The 25180-nt window shown below is 45.4% G+C and overlaps 2 protein-coding genes across 4 annotated transcripts in view; one reads left to right on the top strand and one right to left on the bottom strand.

Annotated features, from left to right (window-relative positions):
- Positions 1 to 1900: 1900 nt before the first annotated feature.
- On the top strand, positions 1901 to 8974 carry LOC135903776 (sodium-dependent proline transporter-like). Its single transcript, XM_065434156.1, has 5 exons — positions 1901 to 1981; positions 2104 to 2443; positions 3399 to 3887; positions 6930 to 7454; positions 8314 to 8974. Exons 1-5 carry the CDS (start codon positions 1911 to 1913, stop codon positions 8947 to 8949), a joined length of 2061 nt encoding a protein of 686 aa, XP_065290228.1. The 5' UTR covers positions 1901 to 1910; the 3' UTR covers positions 8950 to 8974.
- Positions 8975 to 8983: 9 nt separating this feature from the next.
- The window catches only part of LOC135903777 (uncharacterized), a 36356-nt gene continuing 20159 nt past the window's right edge, over positions 8984 to 25180 (bottom strand). For all 3 annotated transcript variants that reach the window (XM_065434157.2, XM_065434159.2, XM_065434158.1), the window contains 3 exons: positions 18148 to 18292; positions 16080 to 16337; positions 8984 to 9775 (listed from right to left, as the gene is read on the bottom strand). In XM_065434157.2, coding sequence (XP_065290229.1) covers positions 9642 to 9775; positions 16080 to 16337; positions 18148 to 18292 — 537 coding nt within the window. In that variant the 3' untranslated portion in view covers positions 8984 to 9641. The remainder of the gene's footprint in view (positions 9776 to 16079; positions 16338 to 18147; positions 18293 to 25180) is intronic.

The raw sequence follows: 25180 nt of genomic DNA, 5'->3' as shown, positions 1-25180 counted from the left end.
TGCGTCCCGCTCTTTCACGCTGTTCTGAAATATGAACAGAAAAAATAGTGCCCCATGTAGCATACTTTGTTGCAGTCTGCAAAACAAAGAAGGAGCGCGCCATATTTCGAGCGCCCGAGCTTTGAACGCCCATATTTTGAACAAGCTGTTTCTCTCAGCATTATATAAGCCCACATTTGTATTCTCTGCAATTCGGCCCCTACTCAGCGCTCATTCGGCAAAGTACTACTACGAAACGATTCAAAGGAACGGATTTCCTTCTACAGACAGCTGGTAAAGGAACAATCTTTTCTCACTTCAGGGGCTCGACAATGATTCATTTGCGAGATCAATTAAATGTCTCTTTAGTCACCAGTGATACTAGCAAAATAATACATCCGTTGAAAATCAATGACATTTTGTGCCCCAAATAATGGTTCTGACGACTATAGGCAAAATATTCGAAATTGGCGACGAAAATATTTATTACGCGCAGATTTCGAGTTTGTGAGTATGACAGAGTTCTGACAGTGACGTATTCTCACTTTGTGGAGGGCGATATTAAAACCTGCCCCCTCTGCAATTGTCAAAGAGACAAGCGATCCACTAGGCTAGAAGATCAAGACACACTGCAAGAAATGTGGTGGCATAACCATCTCAAACTAGGCTGACCGATCTGTCTACAGAGGGTTCTAGATAGTTCTAATGAGGTGCACCCTAGTGCTCCGGCGCCGAAGGCCAAGTCTATAAAGATACGAAGCTCTTGGAGCGCAGCAGAGATGGGGCGGGGCCATAGGTGGCATCATAGAACGACCAGAGTGGATCGGTAACACGTTGCCTAAAGCAATGCTATTGGAGAACTGAGCTACTGGTTTACCCAGAGTTGCGTATCCATGTCACGATACGAAAAAACGGTGCGCCAAGATTGCCAGAAGTACAATCGATGCGAAGCGTTTTCTTATGTGCAACTTACTATTACATTTGCTCACGAGGTCATATCCCAGTCGTCAGATGCGTGCCAAAAAGGATGCGCGCCCTTTGCATTTTTTTGCAATGAGGAGAAAACAATAGATCACTTCTTTCTGTATTGAAACCCATTTGGTATAGAGAGGAAAACAATTTTTTCAAGCTCCTTTTTGCGAAATTGGCCTTGATCTATAAATTTCTGTTATCCTTTCATCTGGAGCTTCCACTCCCCGGGTACAGCCCCAGAAACGTTTGCGCAGCCGACCAGAAACTTATAATTGATTCCAGATGATTGGCCCACTCAAATGTGCTTCATTCATCGTTACACACTTTCTTGCTTTTGTCACACTAAATTTATCAAATGTCGGAAATTTCCAAGTGAAACTTAATTTATATCGCGTTCTATCCACCCGAGTCTTGGCCAGTCCCCCATAGACCGTGTAAGCCACGATTTCAGAGGTCCACAGCAACAACAACAACGACAACAAGCACAACCTAAACACACGCAGAAGAAAAGGAAGCTTGTTGGCCAATTCCTCATTGTAGGTGTGTACCATTACGATGATGATGATGATTCCTTTAACAATGACGCAAGCCCATCGTTGGGAATAGATCACAAATCGGGTGGTATTATGTTAATTAAGCGAAGATATGAAAGAAACCGACCATAAATAAAACAGAATGGTATATATAATTCAGTAGCGTCCTAGAGTGACCGTTTCCATTTCTTCTTTCTTGAATTCATAGTTTTAGGTTGGTCGCAATTTTGCTTTAGTTTTTTCTACAGCTTATAAGAGTTTACTCTAATATTAATTTAACTTCAGAATAGTGGCTTGTCGGGCTTGTTGATACGAAGACATGCTTGAGCAAACAGCTGAGCTTAATTAAGCTAACTTAATTAACTTAATTTAAGAATTTACCTTGATTCCCTTCGTCCTAGTCCGCTTCTCTTCAACACCCGGCTCATGGCACATCCCCTATTGTGGGTATGCGTCAAGAACACTCAGGATAACAACAACACGGGCCATTGCCTTGGGTGATTATCTTCACTGCCATCGCCATCAGAAGTGCATGCTCCACGTGGCTTAGCACACGCAGTCAACGCACGCTCTCGTTCACCAATTCTTATTCAACCCTAACCTGGTCTTATTGTTTCAGCCTTATGGATCGGGTGACTTCATCTTCTCCTCCTAAGGAAAAGATATTGAAGATGCCTCGTTCCCCGCCGGACGTCGTCATGAGCGCACGGGTGACTGCCAGAGAAAAGTGGTCCAGCCACATGGAGTTCTTGTGTTCCTGCATCGGGAACTCTGTGGGTCTGGGCAACCTGTGGCGGTTCCCTTACGTGGCGTACAAGAACGGTGGCGCGGCGTTCCTCGTGCCTTACATCGCCATCAACATGCTCGTCGGGAGGCCCATCTACTACCTCGAACTCTTGCTCGGGCAGTTCAGCAGCTCGGGTCCACTGGGCGCCTTCCGGCTGTCGCCCATGTTCCAGGCGAGCTATTCTGGCGATTGTAATAACCGCGCCGCAATCATCGACAAACGCATGGCCCTGATAGACCACTTGTAGATGCTATTTTTTCGTTTTAAACAGTTTTCAGTGCAACTCTCTTCGTCTTACACTTCTCTTGCACCGTCTGTAGCTTAGCCGACTGCAGTGAACACCTGCTAAGTGACGTTTCTCGCAGCTGTCTGCAGTTCATGAAATGAACTGATCTCATACCCTCGGCGTGTGTTAAATGAACTGGGAGGTCTAGTGCATGTGCATGTCGGGACAAACGCTGACATTAACCACAGTGCTGCATGCTTTGTAGAATGTGAATAACTAGCAAAATGTCATTCCGGTCGCCACCTTACGCTAAATAGAGAATTTATTTTTCGCACGAAGGGGAGCGCACGCGCCTGAAAAACACTCCTCCGAAACTTAGCGTGTATACGGAATTTGCACTTTAGTGTGCAGCGATAAATGAAACGTAGCTTTCCAGCAATTCATGCGTTTGTGTTTTCCTTTTTTAGTGCTAAGCGACCGGGGCAGGCCAACGCTTTGTGGAAACTTGGTTAGATGAACTATTAAACGAGTGTATTTCCCTAGTAAATATCGGTACAGGAAGCGATATAGTTCTATGAACACATTAAGGAACGCGGTCGTCACCCCACACACGCACACACGCGCGCACACACGAACAAACACACGCACATACACGCACACACACGCACGCACACACACGCACGCACGCACACACGCACTCACACGTACATACATGCACACAAACGCATGCATCCACGCGCAAGAACACCTATACAGAGCTCGGCAAAGGCCATTTCTCGCACAGTACAACGCCGCTGCAGCCGGCCACCCGTATAACGCCCGTATAAACGCCAGGTGGCGTCGCTTTCACCAGATGGCCGCACTCAAGCTTGAACACTCATAGCGTGTTTTATCTTTGCAGGGCAACGCGTTCGGTATGATGTGGGGCGCCTTCATCACCACCATCTACTACCAGGTGGTGCTGACTTACGCCTTCCTCTACCTGTACCACTCGTTCAAACGGCCTCTGCCCTGGATCGACTGCTTCGAGTGGTGGGGCACGAATCTAGACGGGTGTTTCAGGAGGACCAGGGAAGACGGCACTGGTCAGCGCCTGTGCGACAACATCAGGCGCAATCTTGTCAGCGCAGGCCTCAACGACACCAGCGCTGACCACCTGGTGGCCGTGTCTTATATGAACCGCACGGTCTTGGTGTCGCAGAACGAGTACGCGGCCCGCTTCGCAGGCTGCATCAATGCGAACGCGTCCTCGACCGATGCGTTCTACAACAGCTACGTGCTGAACGTCAGCCCCAGCATCGAAGAGACCGGAGAAATCCAAGAACCGCTGCTCATCTGCTATGGCCTCTGCTGGACCCTGATCTTTCTCGCCATCTTCAAAGGCATTCAGGTGCGTGCTTGCTTGGCATGGAAAAAAATTAATATGGAGAGAGAAAGGTGATTTTAAGATGTCTTCTTAGTAATTATGAAAACTCTTATGAGATGCGCGTTGATAACAAGTATTTATATACTTCTACTCAGGTAGTTATTAAACACTGCTATCTCTTTTTTTTCTGTCAATACAATTGTTCAGGATTTACAGGCGAAAAGGAAACCTGTGAAATATATATTGGAGTTTACTAGTATGACTACAAACCCATAGAACACGCAAATCAGGCACAATATCGCAATCTAAATGACGAGGTGGCAGCAGTAGCAGATGGTGCGAGCACAGCCTCGTCGCCTTTAAGTGTCGTGCGTGTGCGTCACGGAGGAAGGCGATGTGTGATGCTTGACGAGAATCGAACGATGTTCATGAGAAGTGTATGCATGGAGAAGCGTTGCCTGTATCTAATACATTCAAGGCTTCATATTCATCTTGGAGGAACGTCCTAGAATGTAAACGTAAGTGACAGATACCCAGCGCCTTAGTCGCCTTTTCGAGGACACACGCAGCGGCACATGCTCAGTTACCCTATTTGTCTAGTATAGACCAGAAGCAAGTTGGTTATTCGGGCACACACGTAGTGGCGTAGTCTGTACTCGGCAAGACAGCAGTGAACACATAACCAGTGCTCGAAGTTGCCTATATACAGGGTGTTTGAGCTAATTTGGACTAAGTATTAAAAAAAAGATCAGACATATATAGGCGCTATGCGTGTCGAATTGGCGCACTATTGTTCTGAGCCATATGGAACACGTCATTATATTTTTTTCAATCCTCGAATCTGGGTAATCAACAAAGATTGCTTAATTACCTTTTTAAATAGTAACTCTAGCGAAACATCTTCAATACAAAAGCTGTAGCGCTTGTTCAGAAACATCGGATTATTTCATCTATGCATGCTAAGATACCTGCTTTGTTTATTTTTTTTTCAGCCTTTCTTTAAAGTGGGCCAAATTTAAGATATACCACGTGACTGCCGGCTAACGCGCCGCGCTTTTAGTGCCCTCAAATTTAAGTTGAACGAATTATCATAAGCTGGGGGGGGGCTCCGCACACAGCGCCCGATTGAACAGGCTGTCGGCGACTGCAATGGACATTAAGTGACAAAAGGGGCGCAGCACCTTAAAGGAAAAAATTCAACGAAGAAGTTGCTGCCACGTGCAAATGCGATATGGGACCGGAAACAAGATATGACGCAGCGCAGGCATTATTTTTTTCCTTCTTTTCGGAACAATGAAGAAACGCAATAAAGGAGCCGATGCTGATAGGGTGATAAAGGATGGAGATAGAAACCATGTTGCGTCCGATTCAATACCACAGAAGATGCCATAGTGCAAGAGAAATGTTTTGCCCATCAGCTCTTTGCACACGTCTCGTACTTCGCTTTGCGCGTGGCCCCTGACGTCACGCTGTTTATGAAAGGGAGAGCTGCATTTGTTTGTCTCTGTCGTGTACTTTCGTACAGCTTGAACGAAGGCGAAGCAGATGCAAGTGCATAAGATCAGTCTATTGGTAACTTCTCAGGGAAATACGCGTATATCTTTCGCAAGATAATATTGATGACGAAAATTGTTTTACCCATGCTGATTTTCTTGCCTTATGGTTGACAGCTGGTAGTCTCGCCTTTTTGATTAGAGCCTGAAGCAGTTTGAATAAATTTGGGCCATTTACACTTCTCTTTGAGCCGTTCAAGGTTAATTTTTTAGGAACCTGACCGTCGATCTCTCTGACCATCGTCTCAGTCGATCATTTCGGACTTTCAAGGCCAGCGCCTTCTTCTATTCCAGGATGGCGGCTGTCAAGCTTACCTTTTCCGTCTGTGTGTCGACGAACGCAAAACACGCGAAACCCGACGCCAGCGTAGCTGTTTTTCACAACAGTAGCCTCATTCGAGCAAGAGTAACATCTTCTCCATTTTTTTTAATAAAGCCCGATTCCTCAGGTAATTTCACCAGGCATGCCTTCGGAGTCTCGCTGCTGTTTGCCAGTAACATGGCTCATGGGCCGAGCTAAATTCTTATGTGTATCAGAACCAACGCACTCAGCATATCCGTTTGTAGCCTTTTTTCGGTCCTCGTCGTTCAGGGTTCAGCACCGCTTCGAGCTGACGTGACAGCTGTGAGCTGGACGAGTCCAGGCTCTCATTTTCCTTTCTTGATACTTCTTCAGCTACAAGAAAGTATAGTTGGAACTTGAGTTTGGCTGTCTGTTCTTTCTCACAATCACATTTCACAAACAATTTCTCAGAGCGTTGATTCTGTGGGAACTTCGTACATAAAAACGTCAGCCTGTTTTCTTTTTTTTCTTCTTTTCTTTTTTTGCTGGCTGGACTCGCAGTAAGGCTCACATCAGCAAATTTTCGCATCCAGAACCTTGAAAAAAGCTACTATTTAGTGCAACTTACAATTGTTTACATCATCCAGATGAACGCCATTTTGGCGCATCGTAAGGACACACTTTCTCTTCAGCGAGAATAATGAGAGTACTCAGTGCCGCCTGCGGGTCGTTTGCTAGAGGGTCAGAAGGCAGCAGCGCCATGAGGAGGATGCGCTTGAAAGAGGGAGAGCACAGCGGGTGGCTTGGCTCCGACGTGACTGGCACTGGTAAGAGCATTAGAGGGGGCTGTGTCTTAGCACAGTAATAGCGCCACGTGTTAACACACTTCGTCTGTAAGTTATACAAACACCAAAATGTGAATACGCGAACGTCATCGTGAAAGGGGTATATTGCTTTCCAAAATATCTGAATACTCTTAAGCCGCGTGAACGCACAAACAAGTAAGTTTTGTAGGAGGCGGTAGCGGAAGGCTTTGATCACGTAATTTTAAGCCCGCGAACATTTATTCATTGAAATGCGGCCTCTGCGGCCGGGAATTGAGCCCGCGACCTCAGCAGCAGAACGCCATAGCCAAGCAAGCAAGTGCTCTGACTGAATTTTCTGCTCTCGTCCGCTTTCCGTCCAAATGGCATAAGCGCTTGCCAATTGGCACTTCTCGAAAACGCTCAGGTATCCGGCAAGGTAGCCCTACTCACGGCCACCGCGCCCTACTTCATGCTAAGTGTGATGCTACTGCGAGGCATCACCCTCCCTGGCGCCAGCATCGGGCTGCAGTACCTGCTGTTCCCGCGCTGGGAGGCGCTGCTCGACGGCCGAGTGTGGGCCGCAGCCACCGAGCAGGTCTTCTACTCCCTCAGCATCGGCACCGGCGGCCTGGTCCTCTATGGCAGCTTCCAGGAGTTCCGCGCCGACATGCATGGGAGCGTGCGTATCATCTGCATCATGGACTTCCTCACGAGCGCCTTCGCCTCACTCGTCATCTTCTCCGTGCTTGGAAATCTGGCGCACACGCTGGACGTGCCCATCGAAGAGGTGGTCAGCGCTGGACCGGGCCTGGCCTTTGTCACCTACCCGGAGGCCCTGTCACTGCTCACCTTTCCCAACCTGTGGGCGGTGCTTTTTTTCACCATGCTCTTCATGTTGGGCATCGACTCGCAGATGGCCAACTGCGAGTTCGTCATCAAGTCCATCCAGGTACGCGCTCCCGGGTATAGTGACAAGCCAACCTCAATTCGAAACAGTTTCTCGCCCCCACCGATCGTAGGACAAAGCTGCCTCAATCAGAAGGTGAAAATATGACATCATGAATCAGGTACGCGCTCCCGGGTACAGTGACAAGCCGACCTCAATGCGAAACAGTTTCTCGCCCCCACCGATTGTAGGACAAATCTGCCTCAATCGGAAGGTGAAAATATGACATGATGAATCACTGATAATCGTTACAGATGCACAGTAGCCACTTAACAATTTTGTGGAGTCACCTTGGGAAGTGAAGCGGAGAAACATTTAAGATTCGCCTGTCTGTACGGATGTCGTTGTGTATCACTCTGTGTTCTGCTGTTCATCCTTTGTTGTAACGCACTTTTTACTGTCTCCACTACTACTAGATCAGACCTATACGCTTCCGTACAGGCACTAAGTGGTATTTACTGAGTATGCTAGTCCCATCGACACAGAGGGAGAAAAGGAGAAAAACAGCCGAAACTATCAACTGTCTCAATTTATTCTTAATTATACGATAACTTATCAAAAAGAAAAGATCAGTCTGAGCTCTCACGCTCCAGCCTGCTACTCTTCACCAGGAAAGGTGTGCCTACACAACAAAAGTTGGCAGTTTTCTCGCTGCAAGAAAGGATCAGCACGCGCACGTTATGCAACTCACGAGCTGCCGGTGGGGATTTGTCTGCTAAATATTCCACGCAATGAACAAAGGAGCACGCAGACATAAGGGACGCACTTACTCTGGGCGAGTCTTATACCATGACATGCGCCGTCTGCGAGCACACTCATCAATTTGCAACGTACAAACACCTTTCATCGCTTTTCCGTCCAGGATCTCTTTCCGCCGCTCGAAGGGCGCCGCGAGGTCGCCACCTTTCTTTACTGCGTCACCTGCTTCCTGATCGGCCTGCCACTGACCACTCGCGCGGGCCTCTACATCCTCACCATTCTGGACAACTATCTGGGCGCACTGATCGTGCTCTTCACCTGCTTCGGCGAGACGCTCATCGTCGCCTGGGTGTACGGCATGGACCGCTTCTGTTTCGACGTCGCCTTCATGACGGGCAGGTGTCCGAGTTACTACTTCTTGGCCGCCATCAAGTACGTGTCACCCGCGGTGTTGGGGACCTTCCTCGTCTACACACTGGCCACGCTGCCCCGCAGCACTGTGGGAGACTACGTGCTTCCCGTCTGGGCGGACGGCTACGGCTGGCTCCTGGCCATCGTCGGTATGGCGGCCGTGGTCGTTATCGCCGTGGCCAGGGTCGTCCAGTGCGGCGGCGACTGGTGGAGGGCCCTGTCTCCCGACGCCGACTGGGGCCCTTACGAAACCAAGTACCGGGCTCGCTACTTCAACGAGCTGGAGAAATCGGGGATCGGTGCCTGCTACTACCCGGTCGCCGACGAGGCTCGCTACATTGGCGGCGCTGTCCGACCTCCAGCCGGACGAAATATAGCAATAAACTAATGCATACAATAAAACGGCGAACGAACGATGACGATTCAGTGTGTTAAATACTTGCGTACAGAAGCATTTTATTTTCTATCGATTACAGTGCAGTACTTTAGGCGCTACTATATCACACTCGCATTACTTGATGCAGCTTGTATACCTGCGGACTGTTTGCCGATAAGAGTTTTGAAACACTGGACACTAAGCGTAACAAATGCACTCATTTCATTTATCAGAAGCATCTTGACCCCCTCTCATGTCAGCTGAACACAAGTGCTCTGTGCTACAGCAGTACTCAGCGTTCCTGACGAAGGTAGTCGTGATCATAAGCGAACAGTAAAGAGCACGTCAGAGAATGACGTGGTGACACTAGTTAAATGCTTCGACGTACCAAGAAATGCGACGATTACCGCCATATGTGCACTGCAGATACGTTCATGACTGCGATATGCCATCAAGAAAGGCTTGCTGCCTTATAGGAGACAAAACTGCCAAACTAGAGGAACGTTTGAAATGAGACGCAAAACAAGCGTGGATTGCGCAAGATCTCCCAGTCTGTTAACGCCGGCGTCGGGTTCCTTCCGAGCACGTGAAATAACAAAACTTCGTCCATGTCATATTAATACGCAAATCATTTATCAAGTTAATGGCAGCGTCAGGTTCAAAGAACAAACCCCAGCCCATGACGTATTATTACGCAATTTGCTTCAGAGCTTGATCGTATCTTTGTCAGCCGCGATCTTTCTAAGCTCCCTCTTCAGTACTTTTCCTATTTCGTTCCGTGGCAGGCTATCCGTGAAGACTATGCCTCCATACAAGTGCATGTGGCTCGGCGTTTTTGCTGAAAATGCAAAAAAAGAAAGAACGAGATTAAGTAAAGCTGTACAGTGCATGTGGTATTGCTTCATTTCACTTGGTTATCAACTAAACTATAAAAGAAATTGGCGCATTAAGCGATATGAAACAACTGAGTTTTGTGGGCGTGAGTAGGGAAACAAACGCCGCATGAACGTTATTCAAAACGAAGCAACATGTGGAATAGTGGCAGCCGGCTTGAATACATAAAATGCGATTGGATGAAAGGACATACTACACAGCAACGACATCGTTACGCTTGCATCTCACTCAAGCGCCAATGATAATGGAGATTTAACTCTTTATTGACGAGCGTTTCTTAGAGGCAACATACCAGAAAAAAAATTTCTTGTCAAGTTTCAGTATTGAGTACGAAGTTTCTAGCTAAATGTCTTCGGCCAACACTGAATGACAGGCAGCAAGCGTCATTTGTTGGTTGAAAGCAGGAACACTGGATGCGGAAGAAGTTTGGCACGTGACTCACTGTCTTGTGCAAGCAAGGTCAGAGGAGACAGGCCAACGCAACATATCCAGCTGCAGCGGTGTATTTAACTTTGAGGACACTGCATCATGCCCGAACATTAACACCGTAACTGCCACTCCTATGCCAGAAATAACTATCAGTGAAGGTGTTACTCTTCTCTTCTTAACACACTGAAGATATCCTCTACTTCTGACACTTCTGGGTACAATAACATCATACTTAGAAGTATATCGTCGAGCATTTCAGCTGTCCTGTCAGTGCTTTCTCCACATAGTTACTGGCGCGACGAGACAATAGGAAGAAAGGTTGGGACAGGACAGAGCACTAAAATTCAACCAGGACATGTTTGTCCAAAAAGATGGTGTTTGCATCGGTTCACGCATAGCACCTCTTTTAAGTTATTTGTTTCTATTTTTCTAGTTTACAATCGTATTTTCTCGTTACTTGACAATAAGTTTGTAGCTAAGATTTTTAGGTGCATCGATTACTTTCTTGTTCTGCTGAAAGGTTTGAAGCCTGATGGGAGCGGCTATGCTGCTAAAAACGTTCTGGGTGTTTTTGAAAAGTGTGCAGTAGGACTTAAATTCCCACATGGGTTGCCAGTAGATGGTCGCCTACTATTCTTAGATATTCGTATCGTCCTAAGCGATAGTTCCCTTTGTTGGATCTACTCTCCTAGAAGCAAGAAGCCCTTCCTTGACTATCGTTCGGCGCGCTCCAATTTGGTTAAAAGGGGCATAGCTACTAATTCCCTGAGAGCTGCTGTGGTTAAATCTTGCACGCACCAGGTTTCCTGCAGCGCTCAGCAACAAGCGAGCCGTTGACGTAGGGCCGGTTATGCCGAGGATGTCAGTCACTCAGAGCCTCATTAAAAGAGGTAAAAGCTGCCTCAGCAGCCACTCGGTGAAATGACGCACGTAGGTGCCCTGTGGCCGTGCCATATGTACGCGGGGTGTCCCACAGCCTAAAAAAGGTGGCGAATAAGTGCGGTGTGGGCGTTGTTTTTTCAGCGCCACTAAAGCTCGCAAGAATGTGCAGGCTTGTAAACAACGCCGGGAGTCAAGGTACATGCACTGAGGAGCATGTCAGCCGCTTTGTTGACTGCAATGTGGGAGTGGTTTAAAAGATTACACTTTCCTCTGGAAAGTGCTATATTGGACAAACAGGCAAGCGCCTGAATGACCGGCTTAGGGAGCACTGGAACGCTGTAAACGCTCTAACAGGCGCTGGCCACTTGGCTGACCACTGCCGTATATGTAATCGTAAATGCTCCCCATGTTTTCATAACACGCAAATGCTGAGACGGTTCGCCAGGCAGTTAGATGGGGGAATATTTGAGGTGTATTGCATTTCAAAAGCTGCTGATGAATGTGTAAGCACTCCATCACTGGCACTCACTGATAAAGAAGTGTTGTACATTGAGAAGAACCTGGTGAATGCTATGTAATGGCTGGTTGTCGGCGCTTATCGGATTTATTGCGCATTTAATTGTCTCCAAAGTGGCACATTCATTTATGCGTCATTTGTTGGTTAAAAGCAGGAACACTGGATGAGGAAGAAGTTTAGCACGTGACTCACTTTATTGTGCAAGCAAGGTCAGAAGAGACAGGCCGACGCAACATATACAGCTGCAGTGGTGTCACACAAGCGATCCAAAGCAACCGGAATGTATACGCCTACGGTTCAAATAAGACGAGAACTGTCAATCGAAATTGAAAACGAAGCCTTAGGTGGCTTGGGTTGAGGCCCACTTCCAGTTTCCTGCCTGGGGCTTTCCTTCTATCTTTCTATCTTTCTTTTTCTTTCTTTCTTTCTTTCTTTCTTTCTTTCTTTCTTTCTTTCTTTCTTTCTTTCTTTCTTTCTTTCTTTCTTTCCTTAAATACCCTACACGTGATATCACATAAGGGGTGGGATAAAAATAGTTACACCAATATTACTTAAGGTTAGATAATCGCTGACACTTCTTCCGTGAATGCAGATGAACTTGTGATCGCAGCGGTGTCGTAAAGGAAGGCTGTTCCAGTCTACTACTACACGAGGGGGAAAAAAGACGAAAAAGTGATAGCACGCGTTTTGGGGCGAGCGACACTTATTGAATGACCAGTGCGCCATGATGATCGTGCCGGTGGTGAAATATATGGTGCGATGGCGAGAGGACTGCAAACATTTTGTGAAATAATGTTAGGTTGGCGATGCGACGGCGATACGAAAGAGTGCTGAAATATGGCTGAAAACTTTTCTGCAAGTTATTTGTTGTTTTGTTGATTATGCTTATTCTTGATGTATTTTGCACATTCAGATACACAACAGACCTTTTTTCTGGGTATTTATATGTCTCATCCTTAAAGGGTAAACGGTATTACTGCAGGAAGCGAATCAAAGGCGACGAGAAATTCGGGAGTTTAGAATTTTGGGATATGCCTATTCGTTCCCATCGCTCCCGCGCAAGAAAAAAAAAACTCAGTGCCCTTCCACTCTGTGAAGGACCACCAGCGAAGCTATGTGGGTCCCTTGTGTAAGATGACTAGCGAAGCTGTCTATGTGGGCCCCTTAATAGCCAACTGCACCTCCGCCGCGGGTTGTCCCGGCATTGCACTATCTTCGGGATTTTGTGTCTACACGCGGACATAATCCTGGGGGGAACTAGCCCTTAACAGCTTCGCTGTAAAAAATATGCCATCTTACTTTCGCTCACTAATAGCTGTATAAGAACCATTAGGCTTTCAAAATAACTTTCGCGTCACTACTGCGTCATCCGATTTCGGGTTTACCACAGTTAAAATGGACTATACCGCAGTATGATTGATATCGGCCGCTTGAGTCAGTGAACGAGTGCCTGAATTAGTGAAGAGGAATGAAGGAGACCGCGTAGTCAAGGAGGCCCGCACCATGGAAAGAAAAGCTGCATATTAATAAAAATAGGTCATAGCGAATTTCAAGGCTACTCCTCAGCAGTGAGCGTCATCCTAGCAACAACCTTGAAACGAGGTGTATATTTGCCTGATCTTTTTACTCTGACTGTGCTAACAACATATAGTTAAGAAAAAAGTGTATTTGGACAGTTCATGTAATGCGTGCACAACTTGAGGCGATCTAGGGTAGCAAAATCGATTCCAAGGGAAAAGAAATACAGCGGAGGACTGGGAAGGATTTATATGCAGTGATGGGATCAGGAAATTCGTCTGATGCCGGATGAAATAAATGGAGGACTCTGAGATAGACCTTTGCTTTGCCTTTGCCTTAACCACGATGGTCCTGTTGTTCATAACAGCTACGCTAAAGCAAAATGTCCTAGCTCATTTTCTTTTTTCGTTCACTGTTTACGCGCAGCTAAGCGAATGGTGCAAAAGTACGTAGCTTTGATAAATTATGTCCAGAAAGCATGTATGACATAAGATTCAACCATAGTGGAATTTAATTGCTGTTAAATATATGTGTGCAAGGCAACACTACCAGACGACTTATCCTCTTCATTTCTTTCTTCGTGCGCCCGCTGAATTTCTGGATCTTTGTGCTATATTTCAAAAATCGCTTCACCAGCGTGCGCTACCTAACGACTGTAAATTGGTTGACGTTAATTCTTGTGCACAAGTCGCGTCCTCGCAAGAAGGGTTCTAATTGTAGGCCAGTGTCGCTCACTATTATTGTATGTAAATTATTTGACCATGTCTTCTTTTTTTTTTTTACTAACATCGTGCCGTATTCGAATAAAAGCTATTTTCTGTTTTCTCAACATGTTTTCCGTTGCGGACGCTCTTGTGTTACCCACTTGCAGAACTAACACATGAATTAACACGTGCACTAGATAAGTGTTTCTTAGTTAATGCAATTTCTAAAGATGTCACAAAGGCCTTCGACATTGTTCCTCACTTTTTATTACTCGAACAATTAGCATCGGTACAATATAAACACATTATTTATTGCACAGACTAAAGCATACTAAGCTGAAGGAACTCACGTGGTAATCGGTAACTACGTGTGCTCATCACATGAGGTTATTAATACGTCAGGGGTAATACAGGGTTCGGTGTTCGGTTACTTGTTTCAAATTTTCGTTAATAATATCGCCACTGTTCTGTATCTTCTGTACACTTATTCACAGACGACTGCGTTTTATGCAGACTAGTGCCTGACGCAAGTGCGTTTCTTAACAAGAATACCTAGTTGAAGTTGTTCATTGATGCGACGTTTGGCATATTCACATAAATTTAGCGAAGTCTGTAAGGATGTCATTTTCACGAAAGCAAATTACATATGCGTGTCAATATAAGGTAAATGACGACGGCACTACTGCGGTAAAATAGTTTAAATACTCAGACATGTTTTAACAACTAAATTATTTAGGCACCACCGTATCCATTACGTCACAGCCAAAGCTTGCAATCTATTTAGTTTCTTACGGAGAAACGCGAAAAATTGCCCAATAGAAAATAAGCAGCTTCTATGCAATTAAGTGTCAGGTCCATATTTGATTACGCTGGTACAGTATGGAATCCATTGTCAAAAAAAAATGTCAGAAAACTAAAAAAGGTGCCAAATCTAGACATAAGGTTTGTTTTGAATAATAATCGACGGCATTTTAGCATGTCCCTTGCGAAGCAGAGCCTTGGACGGGAAACACTCGTAAAGCGGAGGTAAAAACTACAACAAAAAAAAGTTGTTTCAAAGTGCATTATTTTCTAGAACAGGCATGGACAGGGCCAACTACTGAAGTCAGCTGTACTACCTCTCTTCACGATACTAACAAGTTTAGATAATACGAATGCATAATTGAGACGTTTAGAAATTCTTTCCCCGCGCAATTTTAGAATCGAATCGCTTAACGGACAATGCTGCCACTACTAATTCTAACGCTGTCTTTTACTCTTTGCGTAATTTTTTTTCTCGAACCCAGTATATTTTTTTATTCTCAGATTCTGCATTTGGTGGATGGTAATGCGACATCAGATGTTTGTTTGTTTGTTTGTTTGAGTTAGTATTTGACGCTTGTTATTCAATTTGATATCGTATAACTTTTTCACAAGTTTGGTATCGATGCTTCCTAATGATGCTGATCCTCCACCTGCACATAGTTCATATTTAAAATTGAGCACTGTGTAAACCCCCTCTATAGTAAATCTGTGGCGCTGAGGGTACTATGATAAATAATAAATAAATAAATAAATATTTAAAGGACATAATTGTCATTTACCTGGTCAGCAGCGAAAAGATGTCAAGGAAACCAAAACAGGTTTTTCAGAAACAAAGCTTCCAAGTTGAATATTTTGGTCCCAGCTTCAGCCCCTGAAACCGGACGAATTTTTCTTCAAATGCGGAGCTTCGTTTCTGAGTAACCCATTTGGCTTCTATTTACAACCTGTTGTTACTCCCGAGGTGGTTGACAATTATTCCCTTTCATGAATCTTCTTCCACATTGAGGATTTCCGCAAAATTGATTTTCTATGTTGTGCGTCCGAGCGCTTCAACTTGTCCATTGATTCTGCCTCGCTCTGCGATCTGATAGCCTCGTGGTTAACTCAGGTTGCAAAGCGACCGACAGTGAAAGCGTTGGTTCCATGTTCGATCACTGTACCAGGGCATAACTTTCTTCAGCTGCTAAGCTTTGTGGGAAATACCCTTGGCTTTCCTTTGTAGTTTCGTACTACTTCCCAGGTGGACGACAATCATGACACTTTCATTAATCTTCCCCCACATTGAGGGATTAAGCAAAACTGAGTTGCCGTAGACACAGATCGGCCGATGATGACTATAATAATGATGGTGATCGTGATAGTACAACAGCACAATACAAACAACCGCATCTCACCTGCCACGTACTGCTTGATCTTGAGGGCGAGAGCAACGCTTCCGACGGCGGGGGGCTTGGGCACAACGAACGCGATCGGTGCATCCTGGTACTCGGCAGAGGGCACGCCGACTACGGCCACTTCGCTCACTTCGGCCATCGAGCTGATGAGATGCTCCAGCTCCGGAGTTGGAACGTGGAAGCCGCGGCACTTAATTGTGTCCTTGAGCCGGTCTATGTAGTGCACGCGGCCGCCCTCGTCGTAGTAGCCGCAATCTCCTGTGCAATTAGAACGTTTTTTTTACGCGTCGCTAGCGTGTTCCGCCAACGACGCCGGCTATTTTAAACCGTAGCCTTTCTTTGCCTCTTCACCCAACTTTGCGAATGCTGCCTACTGTTGCCGTGTCGAGTAGACAGCTTGGGACAACTGGATACGAGCCCCAATAGACAACTAGTGCCACTGGGTAAGTGCCATTCCAGGGATTAGATACATCTCTCGTCCATTTTACGCCCTCTTACAAGCATCCCCTTAGTCCTCGTGACACAGGCGGCTACACGCGAGTAGGCTGGACTCGTGTCATCCGGTACTGCTGCTGCCTCGCCAACTTAAACACGTTTTGCGTCATTTAGATTCCAGCAGTGCGTCGGAGCTGCGTGCATTTTCTTACATTTTTCTTGCCCTGAAAGTGCCCGGCGCGGCTAGGCTAACTTCGGCACAGTTTCGACTTGGATGCCGTTGCAATAAAACGTGAAGACGTTGCCTATCGGTCATGCCTACAATCACAGGAACGAACTAATCTTAAGAACGTACACCATCCAGTTGTGGCGGCGATGCTGTACGAGAACGACGACAAACCGCAATTGAGAAGACATTTCCTACAGGAAAAAAGCCGTGATATTGCTGCCGCTGCAGGCTTAATTCCTGCCAAGAATGGTTTAACATACAGTTCATGCCAACCACAAGGATGTAGGCGCTTGCAAATCATTCTCATTTACAGGCTCCGGTGTTCGTTCATATTGTTTTTTAATGAGTAATCTAATATCATCAAAAGGACTTCTTCTTGGGCAAGTTGGTGCTTAGATTTTCCAGGTATACTTTGTGGCGCAAAATACATTTCTTGAAAAGGGACAGAAGAAAGGAAGACACAAATTGTACTTAGGCAATCTAATATCATCAATATACTGTTATTCGTATGGCTGTTCACTTATTTATTTATTTATTTATTTATTTATTTATTTATTTATTTATTTATTTATTTATTTATTTATTTATTTATACTACGGGCCAACAGAAAAGGTCCGAGAAAGTGTGGGTAATTCCATACACCTATGAGCACAACAGCAAATAAAATAATCGGTTACAGGAAATTACAGCATCAGAAATTTTAGTAATCACAGTTAAACAACGTAACAGTAGTATAATGCATTGAATGCATTGGCTAGTCACAAGAAGGAGACAGGACAAGGCGCTATTCTCAAATGGCATCTTTATTACATCACACTCCAACGCAGGGGTGTGAAGTAGTGATGATGCCAGGTGAGAGTGGGACCTTGTGCGTACAAATGCCGTCCTGTTTGCGCTGAGCTTTATTTTGAATATAGGGGTGTGTGTGGGCAATGCAATTACCGAAACAAAATTTTCCAAACAAACATATATATATATATATATATATATACTACCAAAGTACACTTGTGATGTAGCGAAGGTGACGTGCAGTTTTGATACTTCAGCTCATTTTCCGCCTTACCAAACAAATTTCGGGCTTGTTAAGCAAAAGAAAATGAATATGAATGAATCAATACACGACTGCATCAGAATATATATATATATATATATATATATATATATATATATATATATATATATATATATATATATATATATATATATATATATATATATATATATATAACTTGACAGAAAGCGACGACGACGCCCATGTACACACGCACATATCAAGTTACATATCCACTAAAGGGAAAATGTTTCAGTAACAGCTGGTATATTGCCAGCCTAAAAGATTTTAGCTTACAGGTTGTTCCATTCATTGAAACCCACATTTTGTAACACGACGGGAAAGGCCCTCACCGGACAAAAGCCAGCCTTCGGAGTCAAGGACCTGCTTTGTAAGCTCCGGTTTGTTTAAGTAACCCATCATGACGCTAGGAATCTTCACGCAAATTTCGCCAGTTCTTTCAGCAGGAAGGGGCTCTCTTGTGGTGACGTCAACCACCTGTTAGGAAAGACAAACAAGCAGCACATGTACACATCTAATATAATGCTTAATAAATATGCACTCAGTCAGGACTTTCACCTTTTTTTTTTAGCTAGTCACAAGGAAATTGTCACATGTTCTGGTTGTGAATGCCTGAGAGGGACAATTAAACAAAATACCTATCCAAAACTGTACTACCAAAGTACACTCTTGATGTAGCGAAGGTGACGTGCAGTTTTGATACTTCAGCTCCTTTTCCGCCTTACCAAACAAATTTAGGGCTTGTTAAGCAAAAGAAAATGAATATGAATGAATTAATACATGACTGCACCAGAAAAAGAATGGCAAAGCTGACTACCAGCTTGTGTCTTTAGCAATATAGGTGTCACGATGAAACGCTTAAGTGTACAACATTCGATGGCTTCATTAATTCCTAAACGACACAGAATTTTCTTAAACATTCTCACCATCAGCGCAAATGCAAACACACTATAAGAAATCTTTACGTAGGACAGATGTGCACCTGTAGCGTGTTCTAAAACGTGGCCTTTGACGTGCTTTTGAGATTATACACACTGCGTTGCTGTTGATGGACGACTTGTGGTTAAATTAAATTCTGGGGTTTCACATGTTAGAACTGCGATCAGATTATGAGGCGCGCCGTAATGGCAGACTCCTGATTAATTTTGGACACCTGGGGTTCTATAACGTGCACCTAAAGCTACGTACAAGAGCGTTTTTGCATTTCGTCCCTATCGAAATACGGCCGCCGCGGCAGGAATCCGCATCCTTGTGCTCAGCAACGCAAGGTGAAATCCACTGCACTATCACGGCGGGTGACGACAAGCTGTGGCAACCGCAGTTTGCCGAAATCATAACCTCCAAGACAGTGGCATGCTGTGGAGAACCACTGTATTAAGTGCGGAACGCAGAAACCTTGGAGGATAATTAAACTTGCTGCACAGGCGAAGATTTGTCCCGGTATTAAGAATATGGACAACATTTAATAACGGAATGCTCACATACCCTTCACTACCCTTCGCACTGGTCAGTGAGAGAGAGATACAGAGAGAGAGAGGAAAGGCACGGAGATTAACTAGACACGAGTTTCCGGTTTGCTACCCTGCAATGGGTTGTGAGATATATGGGTTGGAAAAAGGGCCGAGAGAGAAGAAAACAGAAAAATATACAGGAACTGGTAACAGAAAAGGCGTTCCAATCACAGGCGTTCACACAGGCTGGTCGATCTCAAGTGCAGTAGCGCTTGCACGGCCTTTTAATGCGACGTGAAGTCGCGTCGATGTTGCAAAATGCTTTCTTCCGACAGAGGCTGGTCGTCCAACTGGTTCAGTAAGAATGAAAGCGAATGTCTCTGCACACTGCAATTGTCAGCGTAACGCACGTACTTACGTACCTAGATCTTCTTTACACTGCGCTTCGTGTTACATGCCATTTATGTGGTTCTCCTCCGATGGTGATAGCAGCAAGGAATTAATTGTAAAACGTCAAGGAAAGCTGAGGAGGAGGGGAGGTAATAAACTCATTTTACAGCTTCGCTGTATAGCTCTACCTCCCAATGGGCCTGACGTCTCCGCGGGCAACTGGGTTCCCTGCAGCGCCAGCAGATGGCGCTCAACCTTAGTGCATCGGTGGCTTGAGCTTTTGTGGCGGATGGACGTGCTTTTTAGGGAACCGTGGCGGCGACGAAATCACAAGTTTTCCTGCATGCTCTGAGCTTGCTTCTGTTTTTGATTTGCAGATTTTTTTATTCTTTAAATAATAATTGCGCAGTTTTCTTTTTTTTCTTCTTTTTTTTTTTGTCCCTCTATTTTTCGTGTGGGCGGGCGTGTTTCGTGTACATTTGGTTTTGCAAGATAGTTAGAGCGTCCTTTCGCGCCACGTGCTTCAACACGGGCAACCGGGTGGGACATTAAGTCTTTAAAGCCTTTAAATAGTAGCTTGGAAGTGGCAAGACTATTAGCTATTAGTGGCTTTACAGTGTGCGTGTTGGTAGGAAAGTGAGAGCGTAGCCGCGTGGTTGCACACGTGCGAAAACGTGTCACACCTTAAGTCTGCGCGGCATTGATTGCGTTTAACTGGTTGGTGCGAATTACTTTGCGACATTTTGAGGATTTAGATCCTGTGCGTATCGGTTTTTACTAGAAGGCACGTGCTCTGCATTATTATAGTAATATAGTGTTATAGTATTTGCAGTAGAAAAAGCCGGGCAATTTATGGGAAGAAAGCCGGGAAAGCATGAAGTGTGCGCGGGGTCCCTCAAGGCAGATGAGGGGACGGATGAGAATGGAGAGGGAATCGAGTCAATCGGCACAGACTGTGATGTCGAGGCGAGGCTGCAGAAAATGGAGGCTTTCCAGGAAGAGCTTGTCAAACAGGTAGAAGAACTCAAAAATGAGCTAAATAGGGAGTGTGATGCACGGAAGGTAGTGGAAAAAAAGACTTGAAACAGCCGAGGAAAAGCTGAACAGGCCCGCTATTGCCAACAAGAATGGCCGTGACAATGGAGCGCAGTCCGCCGACGTGACAGGGAAGGGAGTGCCAGCAAAGTACTTGCAATGCGGGCAACGTGGCGAAGGGTTAGCTGAAAAGAGAGGCACCTACCTTGAGGCCGCCACGCGTAAAAAGCAGGAACGCATGGATCAATGCCCCTTGTCAAGTCCGAATCACGCGGAAAAGGACAAAGGGAAGCAGGGAGAGGTAGGAGAGAGTGAAATGGTGATTATCGCGTGTGACTCAAACCTGGGTAGGTGCTCAGATGCAATTGTGGAGAGGGTGAAAGGCGATAAAAGAGTGGCGGTATGGACATTTCTGAGGCGGACGCTGGGTTCTGTCATGGAGCGAGCAAAAGCAAAGCTCGCGGAAAATGCCCATGTGCGCAACCTTGTCATAGTAGCAGGTGGGCTAAATGACGCCCTAAACAGGAAAGGGATAGGACTAGCCTAGCACTTGGCGAAAGGGGTGGACGACTTGCGCGAGCTGTCCCCTCAGGTGCAGATCATGGTGTGCACGGTGCCGGAAGTTCCTGTACGTGACAGTCACGTACAAAGAGCCGTAGTGGCTGCTAATGCGGCTATACAGAAAATGAGCCGAGGGAAAGGCTTCGAATTAGTCGACGTAAACAGGGAAGTCAGAAGGTTTGGTGGTTTTCAACGAGACGGGATCCCCTTCAACTAAAGGGTTGCACGAGAAGTGGGCTGGCGACTTGCTGGTCCTGCTGTTGCTTCTTTATGGGGCCCACGGGCGCTCAGGAGGCCAGAGCAGGTAGTAATGAATAAGGTCCCCTAAGGGAACCTCAGAATAGCATCGCCGTCAATAACAGACAAACGAGGAAAGCAAGAAAGTGAGCTCGCCATGCAATAGGCTACATAAACATGCAGGGCGGCAGAAGAAAGGAAAAGTGGGCAGAGATTGAGGAGCAGTTAAATAGAGAACAAATAGGGGTGTATGTGGTTACAGAAACGCACCTTAGAGACTCGGAAGAGCCGGCACTGATAGAGAATTATGCTTGGGAAGGGTGCAGCACAAATAAGTCGGAAAGAAGAGTGGTGGAGTCGGAATTCTCATTCATCAGGGAGCCAAATGGAAAAGAGTAAATTCAAAATGTCAAGAGCATCTTTGGTTATCAGGTACAATGAGTGGGGAAAAAACTTGGCTGGGCGTTACGCATTTGTGGACCGTAAATAATTGCACAGAGAAGAATAAAGGGTTAGTGGAATGCACAGGTGCTGATATTAAAGGTTTCAGGAATGATGCTGAAATTATCCTATAAAGTGACATGAATGCCCACATACAGTATTTAGATGGCTATACCGACAACAACGGGAAGTTAATGCTAGACCTTTATGAGAAACATAACCTCATTATCCTGAATACAGGGCCTAAGTGTGAAGGGGAGATCATGCGGGAAGTGGGAAACCAGCAATCCACCATTGATTACTGTCTGATGACAGAAGGAACTCATGATAAGCTGAGAGAAATTGTCATTCATGAGGAAGGGTATAGCGGCATAGGGAGTGACCATAAACACATCATTTTGAAAATGGGATATGTAGTTGGGAAAGAAAGCAAGGAGTGCAAAATAGCCTGTCCAAATTTGAACGCTGAAAAAATAACAAATGTAGTCACTAGGGTCGAGGAAGAGCTTGGCAAACGGCCAAGTAAAAAGTGGGAATATAGTGAGCTTCTAAGTGTAATAACGGCAGCAATACGGAAAGAAAAAGCGCATGCTGGTTGGAAAGGAAGAAAGAAACGGAAAAGCTGGTGGAACAGGGAGATACGAGAAGCGATTGCCGAACGACAGAAAGCATCCCGAGTGAACAGGCAGGCAAAGAAGGCGAAGTTGCCGCAGGATGAAGTAGCCAGTAAACGGGAAATATACCGGGAGAAAACGTCCATGGTTCAAACACTGGTGCAAGTAAAGATAAAAGGTGAAAGTGAACGTTGGTTGTCAGAAATACGCGAGAAAAAGAAGGCCGCACCTAGAATATTTTGGAACCACATAAAGTTATTAGGCAGGAAGTCAACAACAATACAACGACATATCCTAAACGAAGATGGAAACAAACTGGAAGAGGAAGCCGCAATAAATTACATCCGAAAAATAACAGCCAAATCTTTCCAAGGCAATGACGAGGTTGTATTTGAAGAAAAAAAGAACATAAAAGAGACCCAGGTGGAAAAGGAGATGCTGCTGCCAAATTTCAACTGGAAGAAAGCCGAAGAGAAAATTTCTAAGCGCACAGCCACATGGCTAGACGAGGTTCCCGTTAGGCTGATTAATGAACTAGGACCAAAAAGTAAGGAAGCTCTGGTGAATGCAGTGGAAAAAACTTTAAAAGATAGATGAATATCAGACAGTCGGCGACAAAGTAGAATGAATTTAATTTTTAAATGTAACGGGGGAGAAAGATAGAATTCACTCGTATAGACCATTGACCATTACATCGGTAATATACAGGCTAGCAATGCAGGCAATCAAATTAAAGGTGCAAGCATGGGCAGAGAATAATGGCATTTTGGGAGAACGTCAGAATGGCCTCGGAATACGCAGACGTTTGGATGATAACTTATTTGTTCTTACTCAGTGTATTGAAATATCAAAAGTAGAAAGCAGACCGTTATATGTGGCCTTTTCAGACAGTACAGGAGCCTATGACAACGTAGACCGCAACATTTTGTGGGATATTCTGGAAGGGGAACGTTAAGTGACGTTTTTCTACAGCTTTTGAGGGAGATTTACCTAGAAAATTCCGTTTGCGTTGAATGGGAATGGATGAGGGCGAGGAGAAAGTTGATATCAACAAGGGAGTGAGACAGGGGTGCCCTTTATCTCTATTGCTGTTTATGATGTACATGGTGAAGATGGAGAGGGCGCTAGAAGGAAGCAATGTCGGGTTTAATCTATCATACAAACAGGCGGGTACAGTAGTAGAGCAGCAACTTGCAAGTGTATTTCATGCGGACGGCATTGCGTTACTAGCTAGCAAGCAAAGTGATTTGCAACGTCTGGCTAATATCTGTGGACATGAAGGCAAGAATTAAGCTTGGCCCTTTAGTGTTAGAAAATCAGGTGTTATGGTATTCAATGAAAACAGTGAACAGACAGTGGCAATACAGGGCCAGCAAATACCTCGAGTAAGAGAATATAAATACCTTGGTATATGGATAAACGAAGGCCATAGATATGTGGAAACGCAGGAAAAAAGAATAACAGTGAAGGGGAAGAGAAATGCAGCCATAGTGAAGCACAGAGCGCTGTGGGGATACAATAGGTACGAGGTGCTCCGGGGTATGTGGAAAGGTGTAATGGTTCCAGGTCTTACTTTTTGAAATGCGGTTGTTTGCTTTAAATCAGTGGTACAATCAGGATTCGATGGGAACCAAAGGTCAGTGGGACGCCTCGCATTGGATACTCACGGGAAGACTACAAATGAAAATGTGCAGGGTGATATCGGCTGGACTAGTCTTGAAGTGAGGGAAGCTCGCAGTGAAATTGATCATGAAGAACAACTGAGGAATATGGAAGAATGTAAATGGGCTGGGAGAGCGTTGAGGTATCTGTACAGGAAAAACATTGATTCACACTGGAGGAAAAGAACTGGGAAGCTTACCAGCAAGTATATGGCCTGTAGGGTGGGCAACACAGCAACAAAGAACGTCAAGCGGAAAGTCAGAAAGGCTGAAATAATATCATGGATGGCGCCAATGGAAAAGAAACCTGCCATGAGTAACTACTTAAGAGGAGAAAACGAAATCAGCAAAGAAACAATTTATGTTAACTCAAAGGGAAGCTCATTACTTTTCGGAACGAGATCGGGATGCCTTAGAACACGCACCTATAAAGCGAGATATAAGAAGGAAGAAGAAGCATGTGCTTGCTGCGGTAAAGCTAGGAAAACGATGGAGCGCGTTTTATTAGAATGTGAAGACGTCAGCCCAGCAGTCGATTTAGGCAGAAGTGGCCTCCTCGAAGTCCTTGGGTTCAGCGAGAGCAGTGGAAAAGTAAACATGTCCGCAATAGGGATTAGCAAGAGGCGATTGGAAGACTGGTGGAATAAAAGTAGGGAAACGAAAAAAAACGAGACGTACAAAAGCACAGTTTGCAATAGGGGATCAGAAAATTTAGTTGTGGGAATTCATAGTGGTTTTTTTCGTTTTTTTTAATTATGTAACCTAGGTAGGACATTAGGCAGTATAATAGCAAGAGCTTGGTAGCGCAACCCACCGCCCCGGTCCAAAGGGGACGCTCATAACATCCATCCATCCATCCACCCATCCATCCATCCACGGCAGCGGTGGCGCCCGCCGTGTGGGGGAAAGATAAAAAAAGAACTAGAACGCTCACCGTCACGCATAGCATTCGCCGCAAGCGTTTCCCGGTAAAGA

The sequence above is a fragment of the Dermacentor albipictus genome, chromosome 4, assembly GCF_038994185.2.
Source record: "Dermacentor albipictus isolate Rhodes 1998 colony chromosome 4, USDA_Dalb.pri_finalv2, whole genome shotgun sequence".
In the NCBI taxonomy this organism is placed as follows: Eukaryota; Metazoa; Arthropoda; class Arachnida; order Ixodida; family Ixodidae; genus Dermacentor; species Dermacentor albipictus.
This window is presented reverse-complemented; position numbering and strand designations above follow the sequence as displayed.